Source organism: Bombus bifarius, unplaced genomic scaffold (genome assembly GCF_011952205.1).
Source record: "Bombus bifarius isolate JDL3187 unplaced genomic scaffold, Bbif_JDL3187 scf7180000010271, whole genome shotgun sequence".
NCBI classification, from domain to species: domain Eukaryota; kingdom Metazoa; phylum Arthropoda; class Insecta; order Hymenoptera; family Apidae; genus Bombus; species Bombus bifarius.
Genome location: NW_022885586.1, coordinates 5,261,532 through 5,278,273, shown reverse-complemented (window position 1 = coordinate 5,278,273; position 16,742 = coordinate 5,261,532). Strand labels below are relative to the sequence as shown.

Sequence of the window (16,742 nt, the reverse complement as noted above, 5' to 3'; positions counted from 1 at the left end):
AAGGTATATTCAGTTAACAGGAAAACTCCATTTATTTGAATATTTATATGTATAATGGAAATTCATATAAGAGGACTTCGCCAATTTTCTTCATTACCTATTATTTCTCGTTCACATAGTAAGAGCTCACATTCAGATAAGTGGATTCATGCAGCAAAAGCTCAGTTGATAGAGGATTAAATAAAATTTCGTTCGAATAAATGGAGTTCAGATAAGTGGAATTCTAACATACTTGAAAAATTTGTATACAACCGTGTATATATGAACGTATATTTTCACGAATAATATAATATTTTGATAACATCGTAATGTGAATAGTATTCGAAATCAGATAATTCGCTCTGCTAAAGAGAGATCTTCATTAATGCAAAAAAAGCGATCAATAACCGACTGCTAATTAATCCAATGCAAATCCATCTGAATGTTACATCATTAAACAGCTAGTTACACACAACAATTTCTATACGAATCCATCATATGCAATTATGCCATCGTGTTGGTATGAGGTTTGAGATGCGATCATCTCTCGCGGAATCGCGAAATCTCAACGGAATCGTGCAATCGAAGAGGGCATGGAAAATACACGCCGGTTAAAAGGCTTTTCGCCCCGGGGGTACGAGACTTTCCAACTATTACCAACCATAAACGTTCGTGAAAAGGAGGATGCGCTTTTAGAGCTTGGTTCACCAGCGTAGAATCTTCGTTGGAAACGATTCCGCTGCTTCTCCACGAAAGGGTTTTAATGCATTCCCCGCTGTTTGCTTGTGAAAGAATCGAGGAATCGTAAAAGCAATTCAACGGTTAAGAAGTTTTCGGTGATCTCGTGTCGATATCTCGTAGAATTTTAGCAGATATTTTGCGAAGGAATTAATCCAATTGCGTCGAATATTTACTTTTCTAAGTCTGCCCGTACGTATCCTTTTTAGAGCAAAAACTAAGCTCGAACAATATAATATTTGCGTCTTTAATTGAAATCGAATGAAGGCTATAATGTATAGCAATGATGGGAGAGATCTTAGAGAAGACGTAAATTTCTTCTGAGATACGTAACACTCTGATATAGCCTGATACATATAATACTATCAAACATTATTTACGCTTATACCAAAATTTATATTCAATTGATTATTTTCCAAAGCATTTGCCTACGTAAACTAAAAAAGAAAAGGTTTATCAAATTTCGGAATAGAGAAGGAGGTATATAGGTATAGATATTGGAATTTGAGCAACTTGGATTCTATTAGTCATTTATTCGGTTTGAAATATTGTTTCAAGCTTTCAGGTTTGCTCTCATTAGACAAGTTATTTGCCTTGAAGTCGTTTGAACTCAAATGACCTAGAAGTTGCTTGAGTTCAGGTGATTTGGAACGACTTGACTGATCTAAAGGAAGCTTAACTCATTACGAAGAGGCATTGAAGTACTAATCGACTTATTACTTTCACTTGCTTTCTAGATCAAAGGACACAGAATGTAAATTTAAGTTCCACGGTCTATTCTGTATCTCTAATTTCACGTAGAATAACTGATTTTATTATTTCACAGCGATAAGCCTTGATTAAAAGATTTTTGCACTGAAAATTTGCGTAAACTTCAACTTATATGTATAAGATTGCTCATGGTATTTGGAATCCTAACAATGACTCCGGCGGAAAGTTTCTCTTCATCAAGATGGAGGAGAGGAATTCTTCTTTAGCCTGCGGTGCAAAGAGTTAATATTTGGCTGGCTGGTCAAAGTTTAAGTCGTCCTGGGGCGAACTCGCCGTACATTTAAGTTTTATAAGCGCGATTCCACGACGTTGGGGAGCAGACTCGATTAGAGTTGAAGCTCTTGAAAATACATCGCGAGGGAAAGACGTGTACGAAAAGTGGCAGTTTGTACGGTGTCAGGGATAACGAAACTTTACGAACTTGCAAAAAATTCTGACACCGAGCTGTCCTATATTCTTGAAAAAGATCTTAGAATATTCGTGAGATTAAATCGTTCGACTATCAGCAAAGACTGTCCATGTCAAGCTTTTAATTAAAAATTCATTTAACGAAGACACATTCGTTGACGAAGACGTATTTCCTTCGTTTAATAATAAAACTCCTCTTAAGTCATTTAGTAATATGGAAAAGTCAAAAAAATTTAACGAAGCAGCGTAACATTTGAGTTTCTCCGAACTGAACTAAACTAATCAACTCCACTTTTCCTAAATTTCTTGATTTTACTATGTGGCTACATAATTAGTGATTAATTCCCCTATATACGATAACAACTCCCATAAGATTTAATTATTACCAAAATATGGTACAAAAATGATAAATTTTTAAAAATGTTAAAAAATCGTCATATTGCTTTCTTCTGTTTTCCAATTTACGAAGTTGCTCAATCTAGTCTGTAGACTTGTTGAAGACTTGTTCAAGATCATTGATTTCACTCAATAACGGAGCAATTCATCCTAAGTAATTAATATAGAAATCCAGAAAATTTAATCAGACAGAAAAATTAAGGAGGCAACAGTCGTTGAATGAGAGAAACAGCGTAAAATGGCCATGTCAGGGGATTGTATCATCTGATGAAAGGGATCTTTCTCCTCTTCGACCAATTGACCGAATCTTTATTTCTACCGCGACTAAGGAAGCCCCGAAGGAAACGTCGTCTCCAGAATCCAGGGACAAAAGAGTGAACAGGAAATGGCAAAGAGATCAAATGCCGGGAGATAACAAGTAGAAAGCTGATTCGATGTACCTACACCATGTGCCTGGCCAGACAGAGACTCCAACGATATTCCCCGGGGAGACATATCCAGGCTCCTCGTCTCGTATTTCCTCGAAACGTGCACGCGAACTTTCCTCCAGTCCTTCGACGCTGATAAATAGCTCGCTGGAAAGGACAAGTTAACGCCAGCCGGCTCCTTTTTCCACGGAATTCCTGTAGCGTGATCTACGCGGCCGGAATTGCGATCGAACACCTTGAAATTCACTAGAACGTTTGATGGAAGTTTCGTGTTCACGCGGAAAATCAGATATTCCACCAGTAAAACGCTATAACGTTTCGTTTCGATCAGATCGACAGAAAGATCAGATTACGTGACGTTTAAACGCCATCGTGGATCGAGATTTCCGTATGGTTTCCCGCCTTGAAACGTCGAAAAGGGGGTGCACGTTTCTTCCAGGTTGACGATGTCGAACGTTTCTTCGTGTCTTCTTTTTCTTTCAGAGAAATAAGACGATTTAACGGCCTCTTTTACTCAAGGCACGATCGTAAAGTCCGTCGTTGACTCGTTTCTATAACGTTACCTAACTGCGCCAAGATGTTTATCAAGACGCGTATTCCGGAATGAACTTACTTCCGCCAAGTTTCCAGCTGCAGCTTTCCGATGGCAAAAGTTTCTCTATACGCCAGTGAACACTGTCAATAGGGTTTCGTGTTTGTAAAAGTCTTTCAGTAAATATTCCCAACGATCCTCGCTATTGATAACGCGATAAACATTAAGCTGTTTCATTCTCTTCCGGATATAAAAATATTTTTCGTTCGATCTTTTTAACAGGATTAAAACTGTACTGTACAAATGTCTTAAACTACCTGGCAAACGGAAACTAGGAATGGAGAGCACTCATGTTCAGAAATAATAACTGGCACAAAAGATATTGATTAAATAGTTTAGAGTAATTTTTATTTCAAGAGATTCTCTGTTATCTCGACAAGAATAATTCTTCAACAACTTTTCTAATTTTATTATTCTCCATTCCATCTTTCATAAAAATAATTTTCATCGATGAATTTCTTCCTAATAATTTCTGTCCTAATTCATTGAAAATGATCTTTATTTTATAACAATTAGGATGTCATTCAGACATGGATCAAATACTATTTCATTATATCTTAACATTTTCAAATTGTACTTATTTTAACATTTTCAAAAAAATTATGAAATAAGGGAAGCCATAAATAGATAATACTATAAAGTTTGTTTCTATACAATAACACGTGAAAACGTTTGCTACAAGAATATTCACTTGTCATTATAAAACCACTAAAACAGATGTGTATGTTATTGTGCGAGTACTTGAACAAAGTGTTGACACGAGGAAATTGGCAAGCAACCAGCAATCTCTTTTAAATATCGTAATATACCAAGACACGGAACAATGGAATAAATAACCTTTACAGGCTTCCGGCGTTAATTTCTCGCGACTCGACTGGAGGTAAAATATTTTTCGGACGTCAAACCAGCGTAATTACCTAGAAATGAATTTATACGACGCAAGGCGTCGCCGTGCGAAATATAAACGCCCCACCTGGATTAAACGACACGATAAACACTTTATGCTACAAGCTAATTAACGTGAATGTGACTGATTGATCGATTCAATACACCACGGCGAGATGCCGGAAATTCAATGTCCTATGTCACCGCGCGGGATCCAGATCCCACCCCCTGCGAGATTCCTGCAAATTACATTCAGTCTTGTGTACACGGTACACGAAACATCGTGTACACGGATAGCCAATATACACGCAAATAGACGAGCACACCAGCTCTGCCAATTTCTGACGGTGTATGTACCTACTTACGCGTATATCTTTACTCATCGATGAATATATGTGAATGAAAATGTAATTTATATCAATTATTTCATGAAATTGTGACGAGCTTTAGAAGTATGTAGTTTCCATTAAAACACGTAAGAAAGCATCGGTTCATACAAGGTCGAATTCTAAATCAAAGATAATTTCTCAGGAATTGAAAATTTAAAATGCCAGTGGTCCTGATTGCGGAGTATTCATTTTTCTTGTTCGTTTAGAAGTAATTATTATCATTATTATTTATTATAAACAGAGAAAGAAGCTTTCATTAGTATAGGAAGATAGAAACTTAATGACGGGCAGTTGAAATATATTACATAAAAATTATGCATAATGTTACTGTATGTAATAGTAATCCTCAATTTTATGGTTATCGATTTCTTCGACTCGTTTTTCGATACTGACTGATAGAGATAACACGAATTCCTTCATATGGTACACATGGTATGCCGCCGGTTAGATTGAAGCACTAAATGCACATTGTAAACTACTCTTGCATAAAGATGCCGACAAATATCGTGGCTAAATGAGCGACAAACCACAGACGGTTAATGAAGACAACGATCGAAGCAAGAATAAAGCTTTCTGATCGCTTTTGTTCCGTCTTCAGCGACGATAGCTCCAGCAAAAAGGGACAATGCCACGATTACAGACTACCGACCCTTCTAGCTAATTCCGGTCGCACGTGGCTTCTAATAAAGATCTTCTATCAATTTTCTACCCCTAATTACGTCCCTGATAACAGTACCCTTTGATGGGTTACCTAAATTCCGACAACAAATTCAAATTTTTCTCATAAAAATCACCATCAGACAAATTACTCTACTGCGATTTCTGATGAATTTTCGGAGAATGAATGTCTTAGGATATGTTTCACACTTGATAAAATTTTAATATTTAACGTAAATTAGAAATTAGAAAAATAATCATGGATTTTATAGTATAAATTTTAACACATCTAGCATCTTTTAGTATTTAAAGTAAATTAATTAAAAGAATTTAGTATTTAATTATGAACTTTAAATATTATATGAATTTTATGGCAAAAATTTTAATACAATAGCATTTTATACGTTAAATATTTTTTTTGACATGTAAAATATTAATTCGCGTACTTTACTTTTTAACTGTCTCCAGTTTTAAAGCACACGCAACAACTGGCTTTTGACTGGGGATGTATGCACTACTCGATACATTAATTCAACTTGTAACCCTACCGTTGCGTCAGAAACCAAAACTGATTGCTGTTAACGAACAGGCTTTATTTGTTCGACAACTAATTAACTTAATTCATATACACGGCCGCGTTTCATTTCTACGATTTCCCTATTCTTCGTAGCCCGTTACGTTGTGGATAATTGAGTGGAGTGGTTCGTTCGGAAGACAATGATATGCACACACCACACATGGTTTAACCAATGATTAATTCGAAAGGTAAAATAGATCGCGTTACGTGAACCAAGCTGCGCATGAAACTGACACGTGCCCATTTTTATTGCCAGTACACTTTTTACGAGTCTGCGTTTTCTATAAGCTTCCGTAGCGTTTCGTCATTTTTTGACTACGGATGTGAAATATTTTGCGAAGTTTATATTTATAGCTAAATATTATCAATTAAATTTGATTTTATTATCGATTGATATTAATCACATTAAAAAAGAACTTATGATACTAATACGATTGTTAATAAAAAAATCTTTGTATTTTTCGATTTTTTGATAAATGTAATAATGTATAATGTGGATGTAAAAATTGACCAAAATAATGGTCCACAGACGTGACACATTAATGAGATTATTATTATAATATTAAATGTGTATAGTCTAACTTTTGAAATGAGATCATTTTTAAACATTTTGATAATTTTATATTGATTCTTTAAGTTTTTTTTTTGAGTATCTCCCTAATACATATAAATAAGAGTGTACATGTATGCAGCCAAAATTTTATTTGAGAAAACGATATCTCACATCTCTCCAAACTAATGAAAATTCGTTTTTCTTCCCTCTTGCTTCGTTAGTTAGATAGATAGTTAGGAAGATAACAGCAATTCATTCAAAAATTGGAATGCATGTGGTGCACGTGGTATATGCTTGTTTCAGTTTCGTTGTAGTTCGCACCTTGTTATTGCGACAACACGTATCGATTCAATTTATCCACGAAATTTACGCGTCCCCGGGAATTGTCCCGAGAAATTCCTGGTTACCTCTTTCGTGTACACGTGTTCATTATTAAATTTTACTGTTAATCAAAATACGCAACTGCGAGTTTTAATTGGAAACAAAGTCGAACGATACACCATCGTTGAATTTAATTAAATTCGCATCGAATCGGCCGGAGTCTGATTATTTTCTGATCGTGACGAACGCGAATCGAAGACAAGCTACATTGTTCTTGCTTTTGTGTCGTAGGAACTATCGTCTTTTGTATCATTAAACTCAAGGAACAACTCCTATAATCTTCGATAACTCGTTTAAGTCGAATAAAAAATTCGTACTTCGATCTAATAATTTTATAAATTTGCACTTCTCATACTTCCACTGACTTCGATTTGAGGAACATGAAATTATTCTCGATGTGAATTTGTTATGTAATTGACTTGAAATATAAAAAAATTGTAAAAGTACAGTAAGAAAGTAAATAAGATAAAAATTAAAAAATCAACAGAAATAGATGTATTTACCGTACAGTCCTCATATGAAAAATAAAAAATGTGACTTAACATGCCTCTCTCTTATGATCTTCATATTCAAAGTCATTTTTACTTAATCCATCAATCGGTTATATTTCCTCTAACTAGTTCTAGTTTCAATTTAAAATGGTGGTCGTTGTATAAGTTTAACAATCATATTAATTTGGTGACCGTGGCATGCAATTATGATCCGTGCAATCGACTTAAACGAGCGAACAGAAGGGTGGAGCAGGGCGGGCAGTAACAGCCGTGACTAACTGGCTTGTTCGGAATCGTACTCACCGGCAGCGATTCAGGAGTGTGGTCCAGCACATATATGTTGTTCGTGTATCCATATAACATCGTGTCCAGATCTGAAATCCAAGGAGCGAGTAGAACATTAAATTGGATCCAACCATTGACGACTGCGACTTGCGGAATACTAACGTTATGCATAGTTAGCCAGCTGCGCTACGCCCAATGTTCCAATTACGCCCGAGAGCTACCTAGAAGCTTCTTATCAAACGCGTCGTATCCCATTCCTATTCGATTCGATACAACCGGGGAAATTGAATAGTGCGATCATAAAATTGCCTGGCACGTAGGTATTGTTCCATGATTTTCCTATTTGAACGCCATAGCGATGTATCGAATGGTGATTGCAATACGGTACCGATCCATAGAATCAATGAAAATATTATACAGGGCGTTAAAAAGAAGTAGACGATATTCATAAGGTGCGAGTCAAGGTATTGGAACGAGATATTTGGAAAGTCGTTTGAACCTCATCTTTCCAAGTTATGAAGAATCTAATTTTATTCTAGAATACATTAGTAGATATGTAGATCAATGAACTTAACTTCTGAATTCACATTATGTATATGTCACCCACTTTTTTAACATCCTATATATATGTTTCTTTCTTTCTTTCATCGATATTTCTTTCATCGGTGCAGCAGAAGATAGAAAAAATGTTCGATTGATTTAAAACGCAGGCAAGTTGGCAGGCTGTTAAGTTTGGTCGTTGCATAACGAAGATGAAACTAATTTCACGTTTGGCGCGGCAGTTAGTTATGCAGGGTCTTAACTCCAACATTAATGCGACTTTTTTAAAGACTTTAGCGAACTTTCTTGCGGTAGTCGCTTAGGCAGCAGGAACGTTTATTGATGGGAAAATGATTAGGTGTGGACCGTGGATTTTGATAAAACTTCGGCGAGATCGATCGAGCTTGAAATGCCATTTTAAAAAATTAGTCTATGAGTCTGCCGATAAAAGCTGAAAAAATATTTAAGAACATTTATATTTAATTTAATATGTAATATTAATAAGAACAAATATTTAGAATAGCTAATTTATCTATATTCAAGTCATTTGAAATCACTTTATACAATTTTATTTGACTTGAAATATTCTCTACTCTCAAACTCCGAGTAGAACTGCGATTCTTTCAACTGTAACTTGAATAAAATAATAATTATCGAATAATGTAGCTTTATTGCTATTTCTGTGAAGTATTGATTGTCTAATTCGTATTAATATTTAGCACATACCATATTGGATATGACGTGGAGTTTTCCACTAGAATCCATTTGTTTTTCATTGTACCTGAAACTTAATTTCTTAACTTTGAGAGGTCGAATGAGTCTTCAAGAATTCGATTAAGATATGAAGTATAGAATCAAAGACACCATAGACTCTAAAGAAATGAAAGAATATATATCTTAAATCATAGGCAACAGGAAATCCTGTTACTTTAATTCGCTACACACGACTTAAACAAGGCTTAAGAAATTCGTTTAAGACACGAAACGTAAAATCAATGGTACGATAGACATTAAAAAGTACATGTATATATTGTAAAGTACATCAAGCAATCTAGAACGCGAAAGCTATTCTGTATCAATACTTGAAGAATATACGATCCTAATGCCTCTTAAGGAACACCGATATATCACGTGGAATCCAGAAACGAGGACGATCTATGCGTTAAAATCTCAGACTGAGCTCAGAGAACGGAACAATTTTTCAGAATTATTACCCAGGCTATGCGGCCGTCTGTCGATGAACGAGAGCCACTTCGGCCTCGATCCCGATTCATTTCCATGCGAAAGATCTTTCGTCCCACTCGTCCCGACCGCGTTATACTCGTCACGCACACGTCGGGATAGATATTCGTTGGAGGAATCAATCGGATTCGAAGGCCACACGGCCATCGTTGGTATATCGGCCGATATTTCGTTCATTGTTCACGCTTAGAAGAGACACGCGGTTTTCATTGTGGCACGCCGGTCATTTGCCACGAGCATCGGGACTTTTCTGAACGAGAAGCTCGTATTTTACAACGTCACGGTTGATGGCTTTTATGGATATTCGATGGATATGAATTCGATTCAAAATCTATCACGTTTAGTAAAAATAGTTACAAAATTCGTTGATATCTGGTAGGAGAGACACGGTGCAATACTTGTTAAGTACGGTTTCATATATTAGTTTAATAATACTTCTAAATCGTAGTCTTAATAACGTTATTTAAATGGTATTCCAGTTGTCTGATCAGGTATTGCGTTGTTCTACCTGCGCGACGAATTATAATGTACAAACTGTCTTGATAAATAACATGATCCTGTTCTGTTTGAACAGTCGCAGTCCTATTTCACTTCCGCTATCATATGTCACATATACCGTAATAAAACTACAATATTTGAGGGCAGTTAATTCATGAATCATTATTAATTTAAATTTCTCCGATCTCTCACGAATATTATCAATTAAGATATAATATGAGAACATTAACAAATATTTACCATCATATAGTACATTTGCTAAATTACATTATAAACCTGAGCTACTATCAATTGGAACAAAAATTGATATACGTATATATGTGATAATAAATATTTACAATTTCTCATTATTTTTACTCGCTAACAAGCAGAAGTTCCATCAATTGTTTATAATTACGACTAATTAACGAAAGAATTAATATGACGTCAATAATAAACATTGACGATCTAATTCCTGCATCGTCATACTCTCTCCCATTTGTCCTCGTTCACAGTATGACGTCAGTAAGATGTGATTAATCAACAATTCACCATCAGAAATTTTCACGCATCGGTGAATCACGATGTTTCTAAATTTCCATTAATCAAATCGCTCAAATAGCGCATGGCACAGCGAGTCGCGTTTCGAGAAAAGGAAAACACAGAGGCCGGGTAATTATTGTTGCCGTTTTCCACGATTAAACGAGCAATTCCTGCGGTACAATTGAAATTTTTCGGTGGCGCGGTTCACGTTACGGAGGACCAGTTTCCGGTTAGCTAATTCCGGCTGTAGCTTTTGACCAAATCTGGGACAATCGAGTCGGAAATAACGAATGAATTTATCCTGGCGACTGTTCTGCGCCAATGGCCTCCGCCGAATGCACGCGTACACACTACGTAACGTTATTACTCATCTCCTCTCTTTTTCTCTTTCTCCGTTTATGGTTTGCGTGTGTAGCATCCGTTTCATCTGCATGACGAACGTTAATTATCGTTCGGATCCTGGCGGTTTTCGTTTTAATTTCGTTCTCGAAACGCTGCAACCACTATCCAAACTCGATATGATACATCACCAAACGAAGTAGTCGAGTGTGGGATTACTGTGAACGAAATTTTCGACAAAGTCGAGATAGAGATCGGAGGATCGAACGCGCAACTGATAAGAAATTTTGAAGAAAATTGGAGTTGATTTTGAAGATTGTATGATTATCATTGACTGTGAGAGAGTTTGGTTTCTTTGAACTTTGTAATGAAGATTTCAAATAAGACCTTAAACAAAATTATGGTCTCTGATTCATGTGTGGTTTATAAAGAAGATGAAGGAAGACTGACACTTTATTTTGTAAATTTAATGATAGTCATTGGCAATGAAAAAGAAATTTGGAAGTTACTTCGAATTTTGCAAACTTTAAACAAAATTTGAATATGTGATCATTAAGGAACTTGGAATAAGATTGAGCGTCGATTTTGCAGATAGAATAATAATCATTGGCAATGAATAACATAGTCACTGGTCCTGAGAAAATTAAAGCGAAAATGATAGCGAAAATGTGCAAAGCTGGTGAAGTTTGAAACGGGCGAAAATGATCATTGAACTGCAAGAGATAGAAAATTCGAAGAGTAATTTAATATAAATGTGGAGGAATCCAGTGCAAATCATGTGTGATCGTCGTATAAAGAATGTTTCTTTCACTGATCCGACTTAATGAAGAAGATAGCGACAGAAAATATTTTTCAATGATGCGAGATGATACACTGAGTAGTTTCTTTTGACAGAAAGCGTACCGTTCGACTAAAAGGATTTGTGGACCCAGAAAACCAACGATGATAGATGTAACATTCGAGTTCAGTCACCGAACGAGCTAGTACGGTATGCGAATGCATCGCAGGAACTTGTACCGATGCTGAGCCAAGCTTGATATATCTTCCCGTATTAGAGGACGAATACATTCGGGCAAAGTCTTTCCTCTATTCAGCTGTACGTGTTAGACGTTATTTTATCTAACGCAAACATATATTCCCTGCTAAGAAATCGGCTTTAGACGATATAATACAGCCAATACAAATCCTCTTTTATATTTTCCGTTCGATAACCGAGGCTTTATTTCACGTTATATCTTCCATTTTGATTTGGAATTTTACGGAGATAAAAATATAAGATGTTTTACTACTATTGGTAAAAAAGCTACCTTTAGTCATTAATTCACGAAATATTATTGAATCTTTTGATTAAAATACAAGGAATATGATTGGAAGAGATAATCTTTCTGTGTAGAAATGTAAAAGGTAATCGTCAATATAAATGGATGCTATAGGTTAGACATGGCTACTTGTTTACTTATTGTTATATTTTCATTGCACCGATATTTTTTAATAATAATTGAAATTTATTTCGGGTAATAAACCTATGCTACCATGAATGCGAAAGCTTACGTTAAATATAAATTAAGGATACACATTAAATCTTTGAATGAAATCCAGAGAAATATCCAGAATTTCAGAAGCAAATCTTCAGCATTGTATTTTCGTTATTATAGTTTTTTAATAGCATTTTAAGCAGAAAACATACTGATATCTTTCGTCTCGTAAAGACGCAAACATGTCGCGTTGAGATAGTCATAAAAAATTTCAATGCATACCGATGTGTCACGATTTTTCTTCTCACGTGCTCCACGTATTATTTCTTAGTTTTCCTTTTTATTTGTCTTACCTTCTCCGTGAACATTCATCTTCGTCGGTGTGTTTCACGTTCCAACGGAAGCCGTACTATGCGTTATCCAGCGGCGCATAAAGAAAACGTGTACTCACTCTACGAGGATTTATTGCTAATTACTTTTCTATGCTGACCTATTCGCCTCATCCTCCATCTTCCGTTTTGGTGGATTTATGGCCATTATTTTTCCCCCTCTCTGACGACCGCCGCGGCGAAAATGTATGCAGGCGTTCGAACAATCGCGATATGACGCGAAAATGAGATTTATTGTCTGGAATCGTTACACGCTGGGACATTTATGCTTTTGTAAGAGCGTGATAAAAGGTATGAACGATACAGTGAAGCGTGCAAAATGAGTTACCGCAACAAATCTGTTCTATCGGTTTACTATCAATACACATGATCAAATTCAAAATTCTGTCAATTAGTTTCATAATCAAATTCTTATTCATTTTCGTTGATATTATAGCAATTTTTATTTATAGCATTATTACAAGGGTGGAAAGATAGAGGTATGAATATTCAATACCAGTATGAATATTCAAATTTCATTACTGAAATAAAATAATCGTTAGTTATTTTTATACTTGCAGTAAAGCTCATTTAATTTATTGCAGAAATCATCCTCTAAGGATACGTCGGTATATCACGATTCTTCATCTCCTCCTTCTTCCACTCCAGTCTTCGAGCTTCTTCAAATGTCTTATTAGTATTGTTACTGACATGAACAATTTCGTTCCCACTTTATGCACTTCTGATACACGAAGATAGAGCAACGTATAGGCACTGCAATTAGCAAACATAATCAGCAGTAAATGGATTTTCGAAGCCACGGTAATTGACCACGTGGTTACGTCTTGATTGCAAGCCAATTACGATGTATCAAGCCCCGTAAATTGTTCGAAGACGCGATCCAAGAGGAGACGAATTAATATTATAACAACGTCCCCGATGTGAAGTATTCGGCCACGATGATGGAACGTCGTGGAACCCGTTTAATGCCTCGCAAGCATCCGCTCCACTGATCCGCAAATTCGTCCAATTATTCGCGGTTCTAACAGTAACGAACCGCTGGCCGTAATTGCAAGCCTTGTCGTCGCACCTTGCTAATAGCAATCACACTGCTCGTTCGTGGATAATTTATCGCCGTTGGTACGTACTGACGACCACTAAAACCCCGTTCGATTTTCCCTGTGTTCGTGCGAAAACTTCGTTCGACAGCGGTCTCAACGAACCTGGAAACGGACCACATTTCATTCATCGATAGATTGAAACGTTTACTTGTTCCATTTTATTTTTGGTCCATGAGAAAGTTTGTTTAGATGCTTTGAAATGTCGTTGGTAGATCGTTAGAATCGCGTAAACGGCGTATAGAGAATTCATCGAGCTGCAGAGGCTGCTTACGTCATTCGTGCAAACAATACATGCGTTTACTTTGCGAGCCGCTAGTTTCGGAACCCGCTTGTAATTTCCCGTGTAGATGCAAATTTTATGCATTTGTCAGAGTTCCTTAAGTTTCGCGTCTGCATGTTAATTGGTTTTGCTTCATCCGGCTGCAGAGAACTTCGCGGCGGCATTCGGGAACGTTGAAACTTTTTTCTTGTCCCTGGCCACTGGCTTCCTTTCTTTCTTTTTTCGAATTAACCGCCGTCACTCGAACAGGACAAACAAACTTCTTAATGCGATTCATGGACGAAAGATTTTAGGAAGCGTCGGAGATAATTGGCTTTTCTTCACTTTTTTCCCTGTACGCGCGTCGAGTTTAGAACTTCCTGATGTTTCCGCTTACTACGGTCTTTTCCTTACTCGTAGAGGAGACTCGCCGCAAAAAGCTCGTAAACTGTTGTTCGCGTTAAAAGAAATTTGTTTCCTCCTTTAGTGGGAGTTTATGCGAGCAGGAAGTTCTTATTACAGTAGGTTTCATCAGTTGTACCTTGATAAAATCTTTTACGTCCACCCCCTGCCTGCTTTATTAGAACATTAACGCGGTTGGTTAATTAACGTTAACTAACGATAACCCGAACGCTATCAACGAAATTAATCAATCTGGAAATTGGCTGTCGCCTATCTTCCCTTTCTAGTCACTGCGTTTCACGTAGATTACCGCATTTCCACAGAGTAGGAATGTAGACAAACAAAGGACATAAACAAACAAGCTGTAAATGTAAATAAACGAAGAGTATAAATAGAAGATATGAGTTACAACTTCGTTGTAAAATACAAGTTTTCAGTTTTAATTATGAAGTACGCGAGTATGTGATTCAATGTACACGTGTACGTATATACACGTATGTACATTTTTAACTTATTTACCTTTCATTTTTAAAATTTTCCAGGTTTGATTGAATATCTTCTATTAATCAATTATCGTTATCAGAACAAAATGTCAAATCATCAGGCGAACTATTCATGGAATGACCAACTTTCTTTGGCTCAAACTCACTTGAAATTAATGCTTTCCCTTTCGCCGCTTACAATGATAATTGCATGATAATGAAATGATAATTGCTGTCGCAATTGTCAGCGTCAACTTTGTCAATTTTATTTGAAACTCTGTTTCCTTTTTTATATATTATCTTCATATCTCCATCATCACTTGGTACTTCAAATAAATCGCTCGTTAATATTCCTGTAATATCGTTAATTGTCGTATCACTGATAGTATGAAGATCACAAGAGAAAACATGGTACATTTATTTTTATCGATTTTTGGATTTTAATGTCATTTTACAATTAAACAGGAGGATTTTAATGTGACATAAGTAAAAACGAAAATCATCTGTTAATTCCGAAGATGTATATTTTTTTAAAATTTATGATAATTCACCGTGCTAAATTAGACAAGTAGATAAAAAGATTCCATCTTTAAAAACATACGACACATCTAAATCTGTATCAAATTTACAGAATACATTACACGAGATCAATAACTACGCAAACACAATAAAAAACCGTATATCAAGACATTTATAATTTAAGTTCCAACTGTTCTCAATTGCCAAGCACAAAATGCAAAATATCACGTCAATACCCTCGCCTTTCTCATTATCCCTCTATAAAGCGTTAACGCCCATACATTTTCTCATAAGAGATGCAAGATACGTCGAATACACGGGGTACAATACACGTAAACATCGGATGGTCCGCAGTTAGCGTGACTCGCATTCTAACGAAGCGTGGGTCGAGGAAATCAGGCTTGTCATTGATGCGTACGTCGCCTAGTCGACGCAATTTCCATGCAATCAAATGGCAAACAGTGCAACGCCACGACGTCACCGTGGTTCGTACGTTGGCGGGTCGTTTCCGCGAGCCGTGTAGTTCCATATGCAAATTGCACGCTACGACCTAGCACGTCGTGGCAGTGAAATCGAATCAATATTGCATTAGGAAGATCGGATCCTACCACGATCCGAGCATGGTCACCCATTGAATAAATTATGCCGAAACACAGGTCACAGGTCTCAGCTCTTGATAAACGCGGCTCGAGCATAATGTCGCCAGACAGGTTAGCCTAAAATTTTTTATGATTTTGCCCCTACCGTTCACCACGAATATTTCATTCGAGCAACTTGGACGACGAGCTACTCTCCTCATCCTGGATTTAAAAGACGTAATCTCTTGCCGCGAAATTTGATATTCATTTAAGAGCACAAGATATTGATTTTCGGTAAATTGGAAGATTAATCTGCGGCACGATGATGGATATTAATCGACGTTTAGATGAATAAGTGATTCTGAAAAGCTTCTTCAGAGTTTCGCGAAACTTGTTACAGCTTAACGTCTGTTAATGCGCTCGATATTGGGAATATTTAATCACCAAATCCTCATGTACATATAAGGATCATTTTATATCTATACTTTCGCATCTATATTTTATGTTTAGATAATATGTTATTAATATCTTCGTTGTTCACATTATTAAGTTCTATCGTAAAATTGATATATGCAATTTTTAGTCAATCGCATTTGTTACTTTTAGATTAGTTGATATTAACGTGCGACCATTTGGCATTCGAAACGACGATGATTAGTTTCCTAAAACTGAAAATATTGAAGGACTTGAACATCTTCGTGTTTTATGCGAGATATATTAAGAATAACTTATGTCAAGTAGATTATATTATGTCTGCTGTTAGATGATAGAAAATGTTTTGTCGAGTTAATAGGAAGTATCCAAATAAGGACAAACGTAATTTTCCTAAGCAGACGTAACTTTCCACGAGTTTGCCCGATTTCCTGT

At 36.3% G+C, this 16,742-nt stretch overlaps 1 protein-coding gene across 1 annotated transcript in view; it reads right to left on the bottom strand.

Moving 5' to 3' along the window:
* LOC117216364 overlaps positions 1 to 16,742 on the bottom strand; it is a 136,130-nt gene that overhangs the window by 8,600 nt on the left and 110,788 nt on the right. Inside the window, exon 5 of the mRNA XM_033463021.1 lies at positions 7,549 to 7,619. Within this exon, the coding sequence (XP_033318912.1) occupies positions 7,549 to 7,619 (71 nt within the window). The remainder of the gene's footprint in view (positions 1 to 7,548; positions 7,620 to 16,742) is intronic.